Source organism: Myotis daubentonii, chromosome 18 (genome assembly GCF_963259705.1).
Source record: "Myotis daubentonii chromosome 18, mMyoDau2.1, whole genome shotgun sequence".
NCBI classification, from domain to species: Eukaryota; Metazoa; Chordata; class Mammalia; order Chiroptera; family Vespertilionidae; genus Myotis; species Myotis daubentonii.
The window spans coordinates 42851520-42874762 of NC_081857.1; the positions used below are offsets into that span (position 1 = coordinate 42851520).

The window sequence follows — 23243 nt, forward strand, 5'->3', positions numbered from 1 at the left end:
AGGAGCCATTCCCCGTGTCTCACCTGCATTGCTTTTCTTTCTGAATCCGATCCGCGTGGTGTTTTTCCCACGCTCTGTTCTCTGTTGTAACCGTGGTGGGAAACGGCATTGCGACCCCAGATAAAATCCCTGCAGTGACTTCGTGGGGAACCTTGTACCTGGGTTTCTAGGAGCCCTGAGAGCAGCCCTTCCGTTCCTCCCTGCGTCTCTCCTCTCCTTGCTCCTGGAGGAGCGGGGGAAGCGCGTTCCGGGTGAAATCTGAGGGGCGATCCATCAGCGGCTCAATCTGAGCGTGAGGAAGAGGGTGCAGAACCAGCTCCAGGACTCTGGGGGAAGCTGGTCTCTGCACAGGCCCCGGGCCTGCCCCCTGGAGCTGAATATTGACACGCGTGCATCGGCAACGCAGATCAAGCCGGCGGAGTCAGCCCCGCTCTCGGCTCGCACTGACACCCTCACCCACGACGGAGCCCTCTTGCCTTACCCCACTCGGGGGGCCTTCGTGGAGGACAGCGGACGCTTGAACTGGGGGTTTTCGCTGGATCGTAAATGCCACCACGGCGGAGTAATTTGATTTGAGAGTACGCTAGTCCTTATCACGCTCACAGTGGAAATTATAAACGAAGTGTAACATTCATTGTTTTCTCTCCCAGCGTGGACCCGGGGTAAAACCAACCAGAGACCGAAGTCTGACATTATCTTTTCCACCAGAAAACGTCTTATAATTCACACCTCCTAAAGGGAACGAGCTACATGAGCAGAATGCTATTATCCTTTATTCCCCTTCCAGTAAAAAGTAAATGCATTCCAAATTGCTCATTCTCTGGGAGCTTTGATCCAAATTTAAGACAAACTATCAATCATAAGAAAGCAACAACGCGCATTTCTTTTTCATCGCGATGCTGAAGCCTCGCTGGCAATCTTCTAATAACAATAGTATTTACAGAACTTACCGTTCATCGGCTGCCACTGCAGGGGAGCACACAGCCCTTTCCAGGCCTGCAGGGGTGAGGTCTGAGTTGTATTCATCACTACGCACACTGGTCCTGGAGGGAAGAAGGAATAGTCACGAAGGGCTGAGAACGGGCCGGACGCTTGGAACCGGGAGCTTTTGACACGGGCGTCCTTGTTTACCTCCGCGAGGTGGGTGCTGTCACTGGCCCCTGCGACAAAGGAGGAAACAGGCTCAGCACAGCTCTGGGATCTTGAGTGATGGCCGTGCCCAGCGTTTCCTGGAGCTTCCCTTGATGTCTTTCCCGAGGGCAGACTCCCTCCTGCCCTCCGAGGGCACGTGAAGGAAGAGGCATCGGGCATGGCTGCCATCCCAGGCAGGCTCCCCAAGGGCCGGGGGTGAAAGAGCGGAACGTGCTGGTGAGGCTGGTCCAGGAGGCCCTGAGGACGCAGAGGAGAAAGTGAAAAGCATTTCAGGCGGTGGGAATCCCAGGAGGCGTGACAGGCGTGAGTAAACTTGACATCCTTAAGAAATTGCTAACTTGCCATGCCGGGTGGCTCAGGGATGGAGCCTTGACCTATGAACCAGGAGGTCACGGTTTGATTCCCGGTCAAGGGCACATGCCCAGGTTGTGGGCTCGATCCACAATAGGGGGTGTGCAAGAGGCAGCCAATCCATGATTCTCTCTCATCATTGATGTTTCTCCCTCTCCTTCTTCCTCTCCCTCTCCCTCTCTCTCTGAAATCAATAAAAATATATTTGAAAAAAGAATGTAAACAGGACAGTGTTTGAGGAGTTCCTGGGTAGAGGCCGTAGGCAGTATGCAAAGAACGTATTGAGTTTAAGTCCGAAACACACTGACGGCCGATGACTTCTGTGTTGTCACTGTGGACGGGAGAGGATCCCAAACCAGGGCACAGAGCTGCTACCAGATAAGCGAGGGGGTGCACCCCAAACGCCTGGTCTCGTCCTCCTTCCCGATTCTTCTATCTTCTTACAAATCCATACCCGGTGCTGCCCTTAGAAGTCATTCTGAACTATCTTCTCAAACAGGTTTCTTGAAATGAAATAGCCATTTGGCACCAACCACGTCCTTTCTAATTTCCCTCCCTCGTGTGGCACTTCCGGAGAGAGATGCAAATGGGCTCTTTCTTGATGTGTGTCCTTCCTTTATCTCTTTCTCCGAGAGAGCTGTCGGCTTCACTCCCACGAGCAAGTGTCGCTGACACTTAATATCCCCGTATTTGTGCAGTCGGGTTTCTGAACTAATCTTGAATTGATGTGGTTTCAAATATATATGTTAATAACCACGGGTTCTCATAAGAGTAACATATTTAATGTCAAAGGTGTCCGTCACGCTGCCCAGCATGCAGAGCCTCGTCCTTTTCTTTCTCTTCCTTGACCTTTACATTAAAATCCCCTTCGAAGCCTCAGGAAAGCACACAGAAAGGGAGCTCTGTGCCCTTGCCCGTGCCTGTCTGTCAGCCTCCTTCGTCATCCCAACCCAGTGATGGCGAACCTATGACACGCGTGTCAGAGGTGACACGCGAGCTCATTTTCTGGGTTGATTTTTCTTTGTTAAATGGCATTTAAATATATAAAATAAATATCAAAAATATAAGTCTTTGTTTTACTACAGTTGCAAAGATCAAAAAATTTCTCCATGTGACACGGCACCAGGGTTAAGTCGGGGTTTTTCAAAATGCTGACACGCCGAGCTCAGAGGGTCCGCCATCGCTGCCCCAACCCGTCTCCGCGACCCAGCAGCCCCGCCTTCCTCCCAGGGACCGCTTGCCGGGCCGGCCGCTCCAGGTGCACGTTGTCTCCTTGTCCCGGACGTCGCACATTGTCCTCGGCCCCACGCCTGCTTTGGACCCAGGTCTGACGGGTGGAAGGCCTGGGGCCCACTTTCCTGATTTTGTGCTTTTGATATTTACCTTCTCCGAGTGCAGCCTGGAGCTCACCGCTGTCTGAACCGCCCACTGACCTTCTTTGGCATTTAGACAGGTAACAGCACACAGCTACGGTTCGTCTGCAAAGCCTGTCTCCAGCAAAATACGCCTCCGTTATTCAGGTTAGGGACCGGATTTCTCTCTGTGGTGGACAAAATGAAGCTTTGCTTTTGGAAATAAACGTCACCGTTTTTTTGTTTGTTTTTAATCCTCATTTTTCCATTGATTTCTAGAGAGAGTGGGAGGGAAAGGGAGAGACAGAGAGAGAGAAACATTGATGTGAGAGAGACATATCAGTTGGTTGCCTGCCAACCAGGGCCTGGTATTGAGCATGCAACCAAGGTGCGTGCCCTTGACCTGAAACCTGGGACTTCTTCAGTCCACAGGCCAACACTCTACCCACTGAGCAAAACCGGCTAAGGCCATCATCATTTTTTTTTTACCAAACCACACATTTAACAGAGCGTACATATCTACATAACTATGTTATAAATTGCTGGACATTTTAACTCTAATGTCGTTGTAACGTGAACCACAGATATACTTACTTCAAGTCCATACTTTTGCAATAAATTAAAGTGCTCTCAAACCACCCTTCTAGTCTTTAGGATTCAGAATACTTTCATACAAGTGCTTGAATGCACTTCTTTACCTTATGTCAGTAAGAACACTTCCATATCCGTTTTGGTACCAAAAAAGATACCGAAATCTTAAAAAGCTAAATATTTAGAAACTGAGGTGCCTCGTTATAAAACCGTACTGGTAATTATACAGGCGAGAGTTCTTCGTAACAGGAAGGCGTCGTATCTGTCACCCAGCGTTTCAGCGCCTCTGGTACGCATTAGCCGACTTGTTCCATTGTTGCCGTGCCACAAGCACCTGCCATTCTTGAGGCTGACTGATGTTTCAGAATAAAGCACGCTCATTACACGTTGCCAGCTTCAGAGGAGCAAGCTCATAACGCGCAGTGCTTTTTGAGAAGGGATGATACCTTATATTTCTGGAACTAATCACTGCTAAAGAAAGTAAAAGGATGAAAACGTTTTTTTTTTTTCCCCGTGAAGACCTTTCGCGGCATCCTGTGCCATTCAGCTATAAAATGATTACAGTGTTTGTCTGCCAAGAATGACAGCGGTGAGAAGTAACTTCCTCTGTGTGTGGAGAGGTGTGTGTGTACCTGTCTACCCCCAGATGCCGTTGTCCCTATCATTTCCCTATTTTAGCCCGACTCGCCTACCGTGAAAAGACGTGGCGGAAGAAGGAGAATAGAAAATAAGGCTTGAGACCCGTGCTGAGTTTTAAGGTCAGCAGAAGGGAAAGGTGTTCATACAATGGTTTCATGATTGCACTGCTGCTCGCAAGCCCCACCCTTTGAAGTTCTTGCCTCCTTATCCCACCCGGACTCCTCGCACTGACCTGAGCTCATCGGCTGGCCTCGAGCCCCTCCCCCACCTTGATGGAATACTTCGGTCCTGGGTTCACTGGTCTTCCCATGGCTCCAAATTCTGTCATTATTATTAAGAGATAGTAATTATAAAAGTGCTTAGCGTTCTACCTCACACACACTGAGGGCAATACATTCCACCTTCATCGTCGTCGTCACGAAATGAGAGTCCATGTTGCTCTGTACCCATCAATTTCTAAAGCTAATTTAAAAACGATGCCACTGATATTTATGGAACACTTTTACTGTTTCAAAGCATTTTCAGAATTTCATTTTATTCGTACAACAACTGCATGAGACAGGCATTGTTAGCTTTATTTCTAGAATGATTAAGATTGAGCTCGAGGTGCTATGAAGAGATGAAAGCAGACATTGATACCAAGGTTTTAGGACCCCAGAGTCCCTCCATGGTTTTTTGCAGTTGGACAGCATTGTAGCAAAGCTTTCCATTAGTCAGCACTGCCACACCCCCTTTTAGCTCTCGGCTGCTAGACACAAATGCAACATTTCACAGAACCCCAATTACACAGTACACTGTGCATGGCAAACAAAACTCTGAAGAATGGGCTATATTCCACATTCTTCAGTAGCTCACAGGTTTTCCATCTAGATAACCTCAGTTACCCAAATCCAAATTTATCATTCTCTACACACCTTAAAAGTATATGGTTAATGACGTGGACACTCCTCCTTGGAAGCACTGCGTGTCCGTATCGTGCACTCTCGCACCATCTTCCCTTGCAGGGTGTTGTGTTCAAAGTCTGTTTTCCATGTGTCACAATGCCCTCCGCCTCCTGACTTCTCCCTACAGATGTTTGGCCTGAAGATTGTCAGAGGGGTTGGTTGGTGCTGTGGACCGAATGCTTATGAACTCCCTGGAGGCATAGGTTGAAAGCCTAACCCCCATGGTGATGGTATTAGGAGCTGGGGCCTTGGGGAGGTGATCAGGTCATGAGGATGGGGCCCTGGTGCCTGGAATCAGTGCCCTTAGCCAGACCCCAGAGAGCGTTTCCCAGTATGAAGCGTGTGACTCCTGGGTTTGCGTAAACATGGAAACAGTTACCAGCAGTGTTACTAGGAGGTCCTGGGACAACCTGGCGGGAAATCACTCAGTCACTGTCAGTTACTCTTCTTAGAACCGTAGACGTCCACACTTCTGTAGGAGAATAAAACCCTAACAGGTGAAACAGAAAGGATGTGTCATCCACCGTCATCACATACGAGTTTCCCAAAGAGTCTGGGTTACATCAGCCTCTCTGGTGAGTGGAGACGTGAAAAAGACATGTGTTTTCTTCGTGGAAATACCCCCACGCAGCCCATTTCCTTCGCCGTCTGACGCTCAGGGGGCCCCGAAGCCCCGCAGTCACTAAGGGCAAAGGCGATGTCTCCATGCAGCCCAGGCAGGTGGCACTGATGGTGAGCTCGCCACAGGCTCGGCGCTTGGGCCGGAACAGAAACATCGGCTCCCCCATCAGCTTTGTGGCCGAGAGCTCCAGCACCAGAACTTTCATTTCAGCCTCGGTGTCTGGGCCTCCTGACACGCTCTCAGCAAAGGAAAGCTTTCCCCTTGGGGTGGATCTTCTGAGGGAGGACGTGTTGAAATAAATGGCGTATGACATGCGGAGTGTTGAAATAAATGTGTCTCTTAACACTCCCTAAGTCATGAGCCGTTTATTTCAACACTTTTTCCCTTGAAGTGTTTAAATAATAGATTTTACACCGGGCTGTGTCCTCCGCTCTGCTTAAAGTGGAAGGGACTGTGTAAACATGCCCATCTGCCTCATCTGGATTCTACACCCTCTGCCTGCCACGCAGCCCAGTCGCCATCGTTTCTGAGGAAACCCAACATTAAATTCCCTGCTCTGTCTTTCTTACGTGATAGGTGACTTGGTGATAGCGACGGCGATGGGACATCACCCCATTAATGGGGAAATGGTTGCATACAGCTTTTTTCCAGGCACCTGACGTGTCAGCACAGACTGGAACGGCTTTTACTAAAAAACGACTCGTCCTTTTGTTTGTAGGACTGATAGCAGCTGGCCTGCGGGTTATTTTGAGCGGCTTGATGCATGTGTAACCGAGTGCAGGCCTCGGCCATGCGTGTGTGGACAGAAGTACGACAGACACATACTGACTTTCTCACGGAGGCGACGTGGGGGGCAGGGCTGCTGTGGAGTCACAGGTGGAGGTGGAGGCTAGAGCTTCCTTTTACTAGCCCAAGGGCAGGACGAGCCACCCTTCTGAGCATTAAAAGCAATGGCTCCCGGGATCTTAGGAGATTTGAGTGAAATCGCATGTGAAAGCCGCATAGAGGGCCGTGGACGGGTTAGGCAGTTCAGGCAAAGACCACTATGATTACCGCCGCTAATAGCAGGAAACGGCAATTAATGGAAACTATCAGTGCTTTGTTTTTTTAAAACAATCTATTTCTAGTATTCGCAAGTTTGTCTCCTTGTTTTTGCTAAATAATACGGACAAACTGCTGTTTTATGATAGGAGCAGGGAGAATCCGAATGTTGTATAAAGGATTAATAACCTTGTTTCAGAATGTCTTTGAATTTCTGGAAAAGTTACGAAGATAGTACAGAGACTTTCCATAGACCCCCTCACCCTACTCTTCTTATTTTTTATTATAAGGGGAATTTTAATTGAAGAATTTACCAGCAAAATGTTTTGTGCCAAAGCCTGTATTTTGGAGGCTAACAAAGTGCTGTGAAATGAATGGAAAAAATCCTGGTGAGAGAATTGAGAGAGAAGCCCCAAGGAGGGGCGTGGCCAGAGGGGCGTGGTCGGGAGGGGCATGGTTTGGAAGGAAACCACAGTTCTGGTGGAGACGCCTTACTTTCCTGTGTAAACAGCAGCTCCCTGGCCCATCTAGATCCCTGCAGATAGTTCATTAAGAGACGGAAGGGTAAACATTTGCTTTGGTTCCCGGTGCTAGGGAATCTTTTAAGGAATCATTAAGATCTGAGTCATAAGGATGCCCCAGAAAGAATACAAACACGAGCACTCATTTCCCGTTTGACATTTCCCAAAGTCTAGAAACGCTATTGATTTCTAATTCTGAATGATCTCACTGGTGCACACCACGCCTTGTGGAGTTGCCACACGGCTGTCTGTATGGGCTAGTGATTATTGATTACGACATTCTATTCCCCATAAACGGGCCACTGTGAGTCGTTAAACTTGTCAGCGTTCTGTTTGCCCACAGTGTCTGGCGTGCGTGCCCTCTCTAGCCGTCACAGATGTTTCCCTGGCTCGTTCTGTGCTGGGCGTGGGACATACATCATTTCCCCCCGAAACTTTTTAATACTTGGCCACTTTTAAGTTGCAGATCTCAGGAGCTGCCCCATAACCACTGAGCAGGTAGGAAGAAGGCCTGTGGGTGTCCTATGATGGCATCTCGGGGCTCACAAATAAATGACCTCGGGAAGGCAGGCAGACCTGCTTCCAGCCGCCTACTGCTGTGAGCGTGGCAGTCTCGCCCTTCGTTCTGTCGCCGGGGGTGAAACAAACGTTAGTGTCAGGGAAAGGGGCACCTCGAGACTGCTGGCCCCTCCTACACTCGGGGCAGATACACCTGGAAAGATGGGGGAGACTCTGTGGTCTACTGGGACCTCTGTCAGCACAGCTACAAGGAGCCCTTGAGCCCCGTTGAGAAAACAATGTATAGCCGTTTGGACAAAGGCTACCCAAACCATCCCTCCTGCGGGGCCCGGGCGCCGCGCTCCAGCCAGGCTGCTGGCGTGGGTTTGGCACGTCTGCGCCGCCCGGTGCCCGATTCCGAAGGCCCCGCGCTGTTTGGAATCAGCATGCACAGGGCCAGCACGGGATGATGAAGCAGCTATGGCAGCAAAGTGAGTGGAATGAGCAGCTACGAATGAGGAACAACATATGCGTGACATTTCGGCTTAGATGTGCGCGTTCGACATGGACTGCACATCCTTTCCCACCGAGTCCGTCCTGCGAACCGGCACCTCCTTTCGTGCCCACAGATGTCAGCCCAGGGCCGGTGGGCAAGGAGCTGTTGAATCGTGCCGGCTGGCACGCAGCCCGCTCAGGCGGAGCGTCCGTGCCAACCCCCAAAGGAAGGACCCCCTCTTGACCAGAGCCCCGAGTCTCATCAGAGGCATCAGCGACAGGGAGCGGCCAGTCCAGAGTGGCTGCTTCCCCCAGGCCCAGCTGCACCTGCCAGGCGCCGCCAGCCGAGCGTCCTTCAAGGGTTCAGCGGGAAGATGCGTTCACGCTGACGCGGCTTCCGTGGGAACGGCACCCGGAGTGCCGGCGCTCGGGTTCTGGAGAGAGAAACACTCAAACAGCACTGGGCTCAGCGTGCAAACAGACCCTCACGATCTGTTCACAGCGTTCGTCAGCAGGTGGTGGCAGCTTTGAAGTTTGGCTCTGGGTCTGAGTCCAGCAGCGGCAGAGTGCGGTGCCGCCGCGCTCGCCGGCCGTCTGCCCACGTGGCGCTCAGCTCGGCGGAGCCTGCGGGCTGTGACTCAGACCTAGTCCCTGTCTGTCTTTTTTTATATTTTTATAGATTTTGGAAAGGAAGGGAGAGAGGGAAAGAGATGCAAACGTCAGTGATGATAGAGAATCATGGACCGGCTGCCTCCTGCACATTCCACACTGGGGACCGAGCCCGCAACCCGGGCCTGTGCCCTGACCGGGCATCGAACCCTGACCCCCTGGTTCATAGGTCGATGTGCAGCCACTGAGCCCTGCCGGCCGGGCCTACTCCCTGTCTTTATATTTGCGTCATTCTTGGACTCCATGTGCCCGAAGTCTTATCCGTCAGGGATGGGTTTATGGCACCTCGTGTGTGTGTGTGTGTGTGTGTGTGTGTGTGTGTGTACATGATCTATGTGGCTCTGGAAACGCATGGCCTCCAAGAAATTTTCTCAAGATTGCAAACCTGGAAGAGACAGACACACCGAAGACCTGCCCTGAGGGCCCTCAGCTCCCCCAGGTTTCCTTCCCGGCGGACTTCCGTCCCCTCTGCCTTGAAAATAGAAGACCCACTGTCTCGCAGGTTTCGTTTCTGTCCACAGATGGGAAGGTGCTCTCCGATGTTACAAACAAAGCCTTCCAGTGGTCTGACAGCGGAAGGCATCTAGCAGGCGGATCCAGATGGGAGAGGCTCGCTTTTCTTTCTGAATCCTCACAGGAGGATATGTTTTTGTTGAGAGAGAGAGAGAGAGAGAGAGAGAGAGAGAGAGAGAGAGAGAGAGAAACATAGATCTGTTGCCTTCCGTATGGGCCCTGACCAGGGATCGAACCTGCAACCTAGGGTTGTGCCCTGATGGGGAATGGGATCTGCACCCTTTTGGTGAGCACACAGTACAGTGTACAGATGATGTGTAGTAGGACCTTGCACCAGAAACCTGCATAGTTTTGTTCACCAACGTCACCCCACTATTTTTAAGAAAAAGGAAAAGGTGCTTACTTTTTTCAATGACCGTCTGCATTGCAGGAATCAGTATATAAGTCTCTTTTACTGCTGACAGTTTTCATTAATTAATTGACCGCATTTCTTCCGATTATTTGTTATTAGTGTATAGGAACAACAGATTTCTACATGTTAATTTTGTGTGCTGCTGTTTCACTGAATTTTTTCTATTAATTTCTGGTGGGTTCTTTAGGATTGTCTATATATATAGTATCAGGTCACCTTAACACAGTGACAGTCACGTCTTCCTTTCGTATTGGGTGCTTTTATTTCAGAGAAGGACAAATACCATAGGGTTTTACTCATATGTGGAATCTAAAAAAACAAACAAAACTTAGAGAGCACTCAGAGACCGAACGGGTGGTTAACAGCAGGGAGAGGAGAGCTTGGGGGAAGGAAGGGTGAAAAAGGCGAGAGGAATATGGTCAGTAATATTGTGATGAGTTTACATGGGGACAGGTTATGACTAGAAGTAGTGGGATGATGACTTTGTAAGGTATAAAAGGTCAGTCACTGTACGGTACACCTGAAACTGGTGGTAGAACCAATATAAGATTGCATACCAACTACACTTAAAAAACAAACAAAATATTCAGGAAAAAAATAAGTGGACCACAATTTGTTTATCCAGTCTCTCGTTGACGGACATGGACTTGGGTAGTTTCCGACTTGGGGTTATTATAAATAAGGTCGTTGTGGACATTCTTGCACATACACGTCTGCAGTCTTATGTTTGTTTCTCCTGGAGGAAGGTCTGGGGATGAAATTGCCGAGTCGTGGCATAGCTGTATGTCTAGTTTTTAGAGAAATATTCAGTTATCCAAAGTGATTTCATCATCGTACGCTCCTGCCCGCAACGTAGGGGATTCCTACTTCACAGCCTTCTCAGGCTTCGGTGTCGGGGGCCTCTTGGTTTTTAGCTGTTGTCTGACGCGGTGAGCTGTGTCCTGTGGTAGGGCATTTTTCGTGTACCAACTGCCCGTTTGTATGTCTCTTCTTTCTTGAAATGTCTGTGCAACGTTTGCCCGTGTTAATTGAGTTATTCATCTTTAATCGTTGCTTTAGAGGAGTGCTTAATACATTTGAGTAAGAGTTCTTTGTCAAATAGATGTGTGTAAATATAATGTTTTTCCTGTTCTTTAGCTTCTTTATTTTTTGACCAAATTCAGTTCAGTTTTTTAATGTACTTATTGCCCTTACTGTCCTTGCGGAGAACTCTTTGCCTAGCTCAAGGGGACAAGGACGTGCTCCTGTGGCGGTCTACGGGTTTTTCTGGGCACTTGATAGTTTCGGGTTTTGCACGGAGATCTCCCATCCACCTTAAATGTCTGTAAACCTTTTCGTGAGGTGACCCAGCAGTCAGGGTGGTGGTTTTCCCTCCTAACCAGCACTGTGTTCCGGTGACTTCTCTTCCCCACGCACCTGACCTGGTGACTGGGTCACCACCCCGCCGCCCTGTTGTGTGAGGAGCGCCTGGGAGCCGCCCTGTCTGTGTCTCACGCTGAGGCCTGGTGCTCAGACGAACAGCCAGTCCCGCGTCCTTCCTCGGGCATTGGGGTTGTTCGGGGCCGTTTGTCTTTCCAGGTGACCTTTCAAATCAGGCTCCTCGGGTCCCTCAAAGGCGGTTTCCTGGGATCTGACGTGGGTTCCGGCGAATCTGCAGGAGGGTTGTAACACCGAACAGTCCCGACTCTTCCCGCCGGAGTGTGGTCGCTCTGCTTCTCCTTGAGCCTCTTAGGTTCCCTCCTCGGGAGTATCCCGTAGTTCCCAGTGGAGCCATCCTGCGTACCCTTCAGGGCGCAGTCCTACTTGGTGCTTTCTTGTGCTGTTGAAACGTGGTTGTAAATTTGAGTGACTGGTTGCTTATTGCGAGGACACAGAAAAGGGTGAGCATGTTGTGTGTATAAAATGTATAAAGGTCATGTCTTACCCCAGCACAGCGTCACCCCTCGACTTAAACATTATGAAGGTCGCAGAGAGTTTTATCCTCGGCGATTCACCAGCCGGTCTTCATGGGACAGGGAGCTGAAAAGTCAGGACTCTGGTCCATGGTATTTTATTCTTTTATTGACTTTTTTCTTTTTTTTGAGAGAGAGAGAGAGAGAGAGGAAGGGAGAGGGATAGAGAAAAAGAAATGTCTATCAGAGAGAAACAGCATCAAGCCCAAGCATGTGCCCTGATCAGGAATCAAACCAATGACCTCTTGGTTCATGGGTTGACCCTCAACCACTGAGCCACACTGGCCAGGCGAACTCTGGTCCAGCGGTCACCAACCGGTGGTCCGTGAGGTCCGAAAGGTTGGCGACCGCTGCCCTGGTCCGTGTTAAATGCAAATGACGACGAGGTTTTCAGGTTTTCCTCGATCACTCTGCTTTGAACATCTGCATCATTTTGTAAACAAAAACATAAGTATTTTTAAATGAGGTCAGGAGTCGCCCCTCCTCACTTTCTCTTGCATGGAGGTTACTGAACAAGTAACGCAACGAGTCCACTTTATAGAGCATAGATTCATCTCGCCTTCACACACACCAGCCAGTGGCATGGACCAGTTCACAGAACTCTGCATTCTTGGTTGGCAGAGAGGGTGCCCATGTTGTGGCACCTTGCCCGATGCTGCGACAGAACCGAGTTGGGAGTCGCAGCCGTGTCCGTGTTTCAGTAACCCTGGCTCGTCGGGCTCCGTCTCCTCCGTGTACACGTGTCACACGCTGCCTTTCTCCCCAGCCCGACGTCCCCGCGGCCCACCCCACAGCGTGCGCTTGCGGGACTGTTTCATTAAACCGCGCTGTCATCGGTAATTGTTTTAAACAGCGCCACAGCACCGTCCAAAGGAAAGGTGAGCCCGTGGCATTTGCAAATGTCAGGGATTATCTTAACACTTTTATTCCAGTTTATAAAAACGCAGGTCCAGGCCATTCTGTGGCAATTATTTCTACAGAAATTGGTTCTTTAAATAAATTGCTGATTATCTGAAGATGACAGTATTGAAAATGCTGCTAATGAGTGGATTGATCAGTGTAGCGTGTGGTGGCCACCTGCAGGTGGGAAGCAGAAAGTACATAGGGACTAATTAGCTCTAGCTAGCACATATGAATGCCATGTGTTTCCCCATCCAGTGACACGCTTACAGACATGTATTCCTTCATGCCAGCCTCTGAGTCCAGGACACTGTGGTTCATTTCTGCGTTTTTCATAAGATTGTGGTTTTGTTCCAAATCAAATTTCACTCTGCATTCATGATTACCTTTGTCCTATAACTCCTGGGTGTCATTGTCATTATAATTTATCAACCAAACTGGGACACCTTTAGAGAGAAAGAGAATGCTATTTATAATTATATCGTGTAATTATGAATAAATACAGGTATAATGAACTGGGACTTTCTCTCTCTGGGTCATATAGTTACAGCAATTACTAGCTACCATCACTTTAATATAATTCCTTGCCACTAATTAATACTAGAACACGAATATTCTTGGTTTTATCATACATGGACAACATATATTTATTAGTTATAAAGATTAACTCCTCTCTCTAACTTAATTTTACAAGCGTTTAAAATAGGGAAGAAGTATGGCGTTGTGTTTAAGAGCATGGCATTGCAGAAATGAATGAACACTTTTTTACCTAAAAGAGTCAAACACTAGGAAATCTAGCTATCAAATAGAAAGTTCACCTTCATCCTATCCCCAGAGACAATGATAACAGTTTAACACTCGACCTCCTCTGTACTTGTGCGCCCACAGAGAATGTACACGTACTTCTGGCCACAGCGGGACCAGATCACGTGGATTGTTCTTTCCCATCTATCCCGGAGATACGGGCAGGCCCGTTTAAAGGTTCCCGAGGACGGCATACGCGGACGAACTAGGATTTATTTGATGGCAAAACTATTGGGGATCGTGCAGGTGGCTCTCACGGTTTTGCTGTAAAAAACAACACTCCACGGAACATGTTTGCACATGCCGCTCCGCGTCTGTGCAGACGGAACAGATTTCTCAAAGCGGCGTCCCTGGGCAGAAGGGCGGTACCTGTAGATCCCGCAGTAGCACCCCAAACACGCATCACCCGCACAGACCGCCCTTATAGTCACAGGCAAACTGTGTGTTTTTAGAAGTGAAATGACATGGGAATGGCAAGTTCCCCGAATTTAAAGTCTAGGCGGTTAACGCCGTTGGGTGACGCGTGTTTCTCCCCACACGTGTCTACGGCTGGATGCTCTTCCGATCCTTTTCTCCGGCTTTGAGAGCAGCCGCAGCCGGCGGAGTGAGTGACCAGGCGCCGTGCCAAGGGCTGTCCACAGACTGTGCCCTTTAATTGTCCGAGCTGCTCTGTATTATTGTCGCTATGTCCCCTTTCCACAGGGAGGGAGAAGGGTGTCTTAGGAACGAAGGAGCTGGCTCAGTCACACTCGTGTGAGTGACAGAGAGCCGAGACTCACACCGAAGGGGCGGGACTCTGCATCCTGAGCTCTTAGCGTGGCCCCGGGCGTCTGATACCAGGTTCCTGGGGCGTGACAGCCTCCACGCACAGCGTCCTGCCGGTGAAATGACTGACGCGGGCACAGGCAGCCCCCATCCCGGCATCTGGCCCTCCATGGCCCAGTGCTCCGGGCCTTCCACTCACAGCAGCAGGAAAAAGGCTTGAAATAGTCGGCAAACATGAAAACATTTTCACAGAACGCTGCAGCTTTTCCAGTAACCCTGCAAGGACAGCAACGTACCGCTGCTCTTCTTCCTCCGCTTGCGTTTTCATGTCTCTGCGTAGAAGCCTGGGTCCCCTTTGAGCTCCGGTTTGGGGTGAATTATGCTATTTTTCTAGAGGACTTTAGTCCCTGTGTAAAGGTGTATTTTTAAACAGCTGAGTCTCACATACATATCTTTCTAGTAGGTTCATTACCACATTAAGCTCGAGTTAGTAAAGTATACCATTGCTAGTACTTGATTTATCTGTATCGTATCAAAATCAAACTCGCAACTCCCAAATCCTTGAAATTCTTGATTTGCTAACATTTCTTCTGGATGATGATGCTACAACTCTTAACAATTAGACTGTCAAAGTTCAGTTTCTAACCAATTTGTTATCCACTTCATTCATTATATCTTAATTAATGTAAGCAAATTAAACTGCATTTTCTCTGTGTACACACAGCGAGCGCGCGTGGGCGTTATGACCCAGTTTCTGCTTTCCTGCTACCTGGAGCCTTTGGCTGTGGATTTGTGTTGATGACAGTTGTGTGGCAGTGGCTGTCCCAGACATCACATGATGGGGGGCAGGGAGGGGAACAGAATTACACGCAATGAGTAACCCTCCAGTTACCCAACATTAGCATGTATGCTAGACTCTTGCCCACTGACTGTTTCTCTCCTCATCGAGGCCTAGACATGCAAAGTGCAGCTCTGCTTCCCTTTCCCCCGCGAACTGGAGCTCTCATGTTGTCATGAACACCCATGTCTGCCGGTTTACTGCATGGACCTTTGGATTCTCAAAGCTTTTTTTATGTATTCTTTTATTTATTTTGTTATTGATATTATTACAGATGTCCCCCCCACTCACCCCCCTTTAGCCACCTCTACCAGATTCTCAAATTTAAATATATATATTGATGTTTGGCCTGCCAGCGTGGCTCAGTGGTTGAGTATCAGCCTATGAAACAGGAGGTCACAGTTGGATTCCCAGTCAGGACACATGCCTGGGTTGCGGGCTCCATCCCCGGTATGGGGCGTGCAGGAGGCAGCCAATCCATGATTCTCTCTCATCATTGATGTTTCTGTCTCTCCCTCTCCCTTCCTCTCTGAAATCAATAAAAATTAAAACAAACCAGTGCCTGAATGTGCCATGCACATTCTTCTGCACATCACTGTAGTAAGTCCAGTTGCAGTGTGCATCTGTTTTGGGCGAGGTTGCTATACCCACTTGTGACCCACGTCTTCACGCCATCGTAGTATCAACGTTCCTAAAATGAACACGCCTCCTTTACAGACGGACATACTCGGGAACATAGCGATGTGCGCCTGTTTTGTGTGTATAGCTCTTACATAGAGACAGGAACTCGGGCTCTGTCCAGCACAGGACGGCATAGCCAGTGGTCAGCGTGCTAACCATTGACCTCTCTCTCCTGCAGGCACAGCCATCAGGCCCATCGCCCTGAGAGCCGTGACCTCCATCGCGCGCGCTCTGCCCGGATTTCCCATTTTGGCCACGGGTGGGATCGACTCCGCCGAGAGCGGCCTTCAGTTCCTCCACAGCGGAGCTTCTGTCCTGCAGGTATCACTTACGACCGCCCCTTCCCACATCCTTCAGTGTTCCCATGGGCTTCGTATATTTGAAGTTTCCCCGCAAAGGTTCAGCTCCGAATCGCTGTTGGTGCCATTCTGAGTATTTCTCTTACAAGAAAAAGAAATTTCTGACCGGAAAAGAATAGTTCACAGTTGGTTCCTCCTGCGTGCCTACCTCCCTGAGCGGTTCCAATCGCGACACTCAGTGTCGTGCCCACAGTTCTGCTGGCGATGAGCTGTCCCAGTTCCTGATCCGTCTTCCCAATTACAGTTTTGAAACAATGCTGAGTTCTTAGCTGATGGTGATAATGGAGTTCTGGGGTGTGGCCAGAGGGAGAGAGAGAGATCAATGATGAGAGAGAATCACTGATCGGCTGCCTCCTGCATGCCACCTACCAGGGACCGAGTCTGCAAGCTGGGTTTGTATGTTTTTAAATAAGGTAAGTAAAAGTCTCCTAAACATTTCCTTCCTAAGGCAAAGCAATCCTGAATGTATTAGCCTTTAAAAACATGCTCATCCATTTGTTTCCCTAACTGGTCTTCTTCAGACATTCAGGAAATAGTGCCTTTCTGTTGCGTTTAGTGGTCGGGTCTCCCATCCATTTAATGATTTTGTGGCTCCTGGATCCTTCGAAGCTTTCAGACCCCTTTCCCGAAGCTTGAAGCATGCCAGTTCCAGTGAGGCACCTCCCACCCACCCCTGTTCACTGACCCCGCCCACAAAGTCAGGAGAGAAAGACAGCAGTTGCCTTTGGCCTCATTGGCTGAATCTGGCAGATCTGACCAAGCACCTAAACTGGTAGCGGAGATAAAATTTGGGGTGTGCAAACAGAAGCCTTCATTATCCCCAAGTCAATTACACTGTGTTTGTAAGACAAAGGAAGGTAATCTCAGATCAGAATGTGTCAGACCTGCTCCGGTAGCTGGCCCCCCCGCCCACAGCGGCAGGCTGTCAGCTGTTGGCATAGTTAGCGCGCTTCCTGGTGGGGAACACGGTGGGGTTTCGGCTGCCGTGCTCTAAGGGCAGGAGCCGCATGTCATTCTCGTCTCCCCCAGTCAGCCAGCGCAGCCGGGACATTAACTCCATCCTCAGGCGGCCGGCCGCCGTCGCGTGTAGGCGGGGAGAGCAAAGTCCCGTGACCCCACAGTGACGCCGCTGCGAACTCTCCGCTGGGAGCTCGCGTGGCCGGACCCACCGGGCCCCGCGCCGCCCGGTCCTGCAGCGGGGAGCTGCGGACGGCGATGCACATTCACAGGCCTGCTGCCTCCGAAACACTCGCAGTGAACACGAGCAGTCGGGAGAGTTTAGAAAGCAAGGCCGCTGCAGTGCACGGTAGAGCAGGACATGATGAGGTCCTTTCCCGCGGACCAGTGTCGGCACAGAAGCCGTCGCTTCATTTACCGCGGACATTTCACAGACAAGACTGGAAAGGAAAAGCACGTGAAATCCACGTGCCTGCATTGACCGGAGTTAGCTTTTCTTTAACTCACACTCACAGTCTAAGTCGTCGTCCATTCGAAGCCCGTGGCCCGTAGATTGGTGGGGACGGGGCCGGATACTCGGTGTGAGTCCTTCTCGCAGGCCGAGCGAGGGAAACGATCCCTCCTCGGCCGGCTTCCCGGCTCCTGTGCGCCGGTGCGATGAGCTAATTGCTTACAACGCAGGAGCCGGCGTTTTATCCGGGTCCGCGTGGTTCCACATGGAGACGCACAGTGAGGAGCCGGGGAAGTTCTCGCCTGTGAGCTCACCTGCGGGCGGCCGGCAGCCCTCCCTGGCCCCTCTCCCCCGGCCCCACCAGCTCTCCGAGGAGGCTCCCTCCGGCGGATGTGGAAACAGACAGGTCCCCGGGCTGTGCAGGCGGCTTGTCTGAGGGAAGGAGAGGGTGACCCAGAGGCCTGGCTCAGAAAGGAGGGTCTGTGGATGAGAGAACAGAGGGATGCATGGGTCGCTTTTGAGAAATAAAGACTCTTTTGAAGAGATGATGTTTTAAAATTGCCTATTGAGCCCGGCCGGCGTGGCTCAGGGGTTGAGCATCACCCTATGATCCAAGGGGTCACAGCCCGATGCCCAGTCAGGGCACAGGCCCAGGTTGTGGCCTCAATCCCCACTGGGGGGCGTGCAGGAGGCCGCTGATGGATGAGGATTCTCATCACTGATGTTTCTCTCTCTCCCTCTCCCTTCCTCGCTGAAATGAATGAAAATAGATATATGTTTAAAAAGAGCGCACGGAGGGGGTGGAGACCTCCCTTCTTCCCGCCCGGGACCCCGGGCTCATCCGCAGTTGGGAGGCACCAAGCCTCGTTCCCGAGCGGTTACGTCAGCGCCGCTTGGCTGAGCTCCCGCATCCCAACCCCTGGGCGCCCTGCCTGTGCAGGAAGAGAACCATGGCTTTTATCTTCTCCCTGAACATCATCAGGCCCCTGGGTGCCGGGTGGACACTCTGACCACCAAGCACACGGGCCAGGGCCAAGGTCCTTCCCCCTGTTGTGCCAATGTGCCTCCTTGGGAATTCCGCCCACTGGGTCTCCTTTGGAGCAGCCCCCGCGGTGTCCCTGCGCCTAGCACACGGCACAGACCCCAGGCGTGCAGTCTGGTGTGTCACGTTGGCTGATACTCCTCGGTTGTGCAAGCTCTGGTGCGGTGGCCGCACCTCCCCGCCCCTCCCATGCCCACCTGTGGGCGGGACCCAGCCGCCAGCCTGGAGCCTGCCAGGCGCACAGGGGAACCTGGTGGGGGAGGTGAGAGCGGGCGCGGGGCGAGCTCGGGGCTGACGCGCCCGTGGTCCCCCCAGGTGTGCAGCGCCGTCCAGAACCAGGACTTCACGGTGATCGAGGACTACTGCACGGGCCTGCGCGCCCTGCTCTACCTGCAGGCCATCGAGGAGCTGGGGGACTGGGACGGGCAGAGCCCCGCCACCCCGCGCCACCAGAAGGGGAAGCCGGTCCCTCGCATCGCTGAACTCGTGGGAAAGGTAGGTGCCCGCCTCTCCCGGTGGCCCCAGGCCTGTGCCCACTCACTGCCCCCTCAGGTCCTGCTTCCCTGGCACCGTCTTGGGCACAGAAAACCCAGTGCCCCATGGGGTGTGGTTTCCACAGGAGAATCGTGCCGAAGAGGCCTGGTTTCAGCAACGCCACGGTTCCCAGACGTACTTTTTTTTGTTGTTAATCTTCACCCAAGAGTATTTTTTTCACTAATTTCTAGAAAGAGAGTGGAAGGGAGGGAGGAGGGGGAGAGAGACAGACACATGGATTGGGAAACCTGTAACCCAGGTACGTGCCTTTGACCGAGAAATGAGCCGGTCGCTGGCGCTCTAACCATTGAGCAACCACCCAGGCCCCAGCTTATATTTTATAAAACCAATACAACAAAGTCCTATAAAAGAGAAAGCCAGGAGTGTGTGTGTGTGTGTGAGTGTGTGTGAGTGTGTGCACGTGTGAGAGTGTGCACGTGTGTGTGCGCATGTGTGTGCATGCGTGCGCGCGTGTGAGTGTGTATGCGTGTGTGTGTGTGTGTGAGTGTGTGTGTGTGTGTGTGTGTGTGTGTGTGTGTGTGATGCCTCTGAATCTGCGCTGACTGTGGCGGTGGCTCCGTCTCCCCCTGGAGGTCTCTTTATTCTTCATGAGCTCTGGCAGGAATCCCCTCCCCTCTCTGTTTGCAAGATAATCAAATCACTGGGGCCAGGGAGGCCGTGAGGAAGTTTTTAAAATTAAAATCACATCAGTGTCTTTGTAGCTGCCTCTGCCATGTGGTGAGACCTCGGCTCCAAAGGTTGTGCCCCCAGGTCCTCCCTCGCTGCTGTTTTCCGAGAAGCTACCCTACGTTTACATTTTGCATAATATGGAGATTTTAGCAGGTCTGGTCTAAACCCACATGCAGCCTCTGCCTCCGTGTTCCCCTTGTGTTCCCCTGAAGAGACAACCATCCTCAAAGACGTTTCTCCAGCCCAAGGAGGGGAGAGGGGAGGGAGAAATGATCATTCGTCGTCTTTTCAGCTTGTCACCACATCAATAATGAACTTCCGGGCGGGGGAGGGGGAGCAAGTATAAAAAGATTCTTTAAGGAAGCATTTAATAATTCAAATGGGTCTTAACTTGAAACAGGTCCCATGAAAAAGAATGAGAAATAACCGCCCGCAGCTCCGCCCGGGAGGCAGGGCCGGGGACGCCAAGGAGAGAGAGACCTCCCCGCGCTGGCTCCCGGGAAGGGCGCCGCGTGCTGTCCTCGCAGGCGGCAGGGGGTGGCTTCTTAGAGAAGGACCGGCGGCTGCCAGGAGGGCGATGAGCACCCACAGGGAGAGAGAAGGCACATTGTCTGTGCGGGCTCGGGGAACGGCCGAGGGGCCCCGTGCGTGGCAGCCACGCAGAGCCTGCGGGACGTGAATCTTTATCATATGGTAATTAGCAAGACTGAGCCCACGCAGCCCGGTGGTGTCACTCATCGCAGGATCACACACCGAGGCGCAGACGTGGACGGGCCTGTTCTGGCCTCATCGGTGGCCGTCCACACCCAGAGGCTGTTCATCACTAAGAAACACTCCTCAGTAGCGTCACGCCCGCTCGGGGGTCTCTCACGTACACTGTTTCCGCCGTGGTGCTGTGGATGGGTCAGGGCCGTCTGTGAAGGCGTGGTCTGGCGTTCAGTGGGCGCGTGGGGGCGGGGGGTGCTCTGTGCCGTTGGTCTCAGAAGGACTGGCACCCTCGTGTCCAAGCCCGCGTGTTCGCGTGGGCAGCAGAAGGTGGAGGTGATGGAGACACTCGTGTCGGTGGCAGGGGTGGAACTGGATGTTCTGTCCCTGGGATCTCAACTCAGACTTTGTTTGTAAGCCAAGCCTCCATCGGAATAGCTCAGTGTCATTTTTGGCATGATCACGTGTTTAAGGTGTTTAAAGGTGGCGCCTGTGTGATTAGATTAGCAGTTCGTTTCTCAGCCCTGGAGGAGGCGCAGGCAGATGGTCGGTGATAGGTCTGTGCTCCTGGCTTCCCTGGGTGGCTGACAGGCCTGTGGCCCTGGGTGACGGGCCCCTTTGGTGCACGTTCCTGACAGTGAATCCAGGCCCCCCTGGGCCCAGGTGCAGGGGTGTGTGTGTGTGGACTGGCAGAGGTGTGGGGTCCATTAGCAATGCCTGCACGGGCCTGAACTGGCAGAGGTGTGGGGTCCATTAGCAATGCCTGCACGGGCCTGAACTAGCAGAGGTGTGGGGTCCATTAGCAATGCCTGCACGGGCCTGAACTAGCAGAGGTGTGGGGTCCATTAGCAATGCCTGCACGGGCCTGAACTAGCAGATTGTGGGGTCCATTAGCATTGCCTGCACGGGCCTGAACTAGCAGAGGTGTGGGGTCCATTAGCAATGCCTGCACGGGCCTGAACTAGCAGATTGTGGGGTCCATTAGCAATGCCTGCATGGGCCTGAACTGGCAGAGGTGTGGGGTCCATTAGCAATGCCTGCAGGGGCCTGGACACAGGAGCACAGGTTGCACAATGTGACTTGCCACTTCCCGAGCGGGTTCGTCTGTTCGGGGACCTGGGCAGCTGCTGACCCTGTAACCTGCAGCTGCCTCATTGACACGCTGTAAGCCATGCGGCATTGGCCCTGTTCTGCCAGCATCCCATCATGCCTTTCAAAACGATGATTCCTCATTCCTCCTCGCTCATGACATTGAAATCTAATTGACGAGTGCAAATGGCATTATTTCTGTTGTCATCTTCACAAAGGTAAGTGGGGAGGCGTAATTCCTTGCACTTCATCAAATATACTACTTTAATCAAAATGCACCTTATTCATATTAATTCTGTACTTAGAACTTGTACAAAGTGCTTTTCTTCTTACGCATAACTTACCCACATTAATCCTGCTGTTACTTTTAAGCTGGAAAAAGAGAAAAACAGGATTTTTTTCTTGTTCTGGGTGGGGATTGAGGATCTATAAAGAAACCATTGCTGTGGCATGTCAGATAAAATTTGAATTCCAATCCCGTCCTCGAACTCATCCGCTACCCTCCCTCCGAAGAACTCTGTCAAATCAGCCACGCGTACTGCCAGCCAGCTTTGCTCCTAATCCCGATTTTATGGAGAAAGGCAAAACCTCTCTTGGTAATTCTGAGCTATGCCCTGAGATTCTCCCTGGAAAGATATGTATTTGTTGTATTTCTGCCTGAGCCCATCTGCCCACTTGAATAAAAGGAGCATTAGGTAAAAAGATAATAATTTTCTGGTAAGTCAAGGAGTCAAAAGAGTCATTTTGATCACGTAAGGAGTCCACACAAACTCTAATCCTACTCAGCTCTATGCCAATTTGTCCTCATCTAAGATCTGAGAAAAAATTAAATGTCCACTATTTGAAATTTAAAAAGGGGATCTGTTTTACCAAAAGAAAAGAGAGAAAAATCAAACAGACCGTAATGAGGTGTTGTTGTTACTGGCTTTCACATGACATGGACCGTGCCTGCTATTGAACAGTTTTACCAAGATGCTGGCATCTTAGGAAGACGGGGCCAAGAGGGCCTCAGCTGCCGGCTAGCGGGCAGCACCACAGGTACCCACGCAGCTCGCTGTCCACACGGGATCCCACTCCTGTCCTCCTCCTCAGAAACCGGATGCTGTCTGGTTGCCCATAGCGACCTGGCCATCCTCCTCATTTCCAACTCTCCCCTCTCGTCTATGCTGTGGAGATGCTGGGACGCAAGTATTTAGCCCTCAGAGCCGTCGCCTGTGCTAGTGTGTGCCATGGTCCCAGGGGCCCCGGCCATGTGTCCGAGGAGCTGTGACTGCCCCCCACCTGCACAGAGAACCTGGGTCACGGCCCCGGGCCTGTTGGAGACGCTGCCCACGGCCCTCACCATCCCTCCCCCCATCCTCACACCCCTGTCCGCTCTGACCTGCATGGCGCCCAGCTAACCCGTCCAGACCGTGCCTTTTGACACGTCGTGGCCAGACCTCCTTAAAGCACTTTGCTCGTCTTCCCTCTCTATCGGCGTTACCCCATTTCGTCTCAAACTATAGAACCTTCTAGATCCTCTGCGGGCAGTGTTCTCTGCATGTGCCCAGCCCAGCTGAGCTCCCCAATGTCCGCCATCACTTTGCGGCCATCAGCGGGTCCTCCTTCAGAATGTCAAGGTTCCCGAGTCCTTCCGGTGGCGCCGTAAGCACGAGGCATCTTCCTCTCACAGCTCA

At 51.4% G+C, this 23243-nt stretch overlaps 1 protein-coding gene across 1 annotated transcript in view; it reads left to right on the top strand.

The window, feature by feature from the left end:
- DPYD (dihydropyrimidine dehydrogenase) overlaps positions 1–23243 on the top strand; it is a 347122-nt gene that overhangs the window by 306202 nt on the left and 17677 nt on the right. Inside the window, exons 19-20 of the mRNA XM_059675719.1 lie at positions 15919–16061; positions 18865–19044. Coding sequence (XP_059531702.1) covers positions 15919–16061; positions 18865–19044 — 323 coding nt within the window. The remainder of the gene's footprint in view (positions 1–15918; positions 16062–18864; positions 19045–23243) is intronic.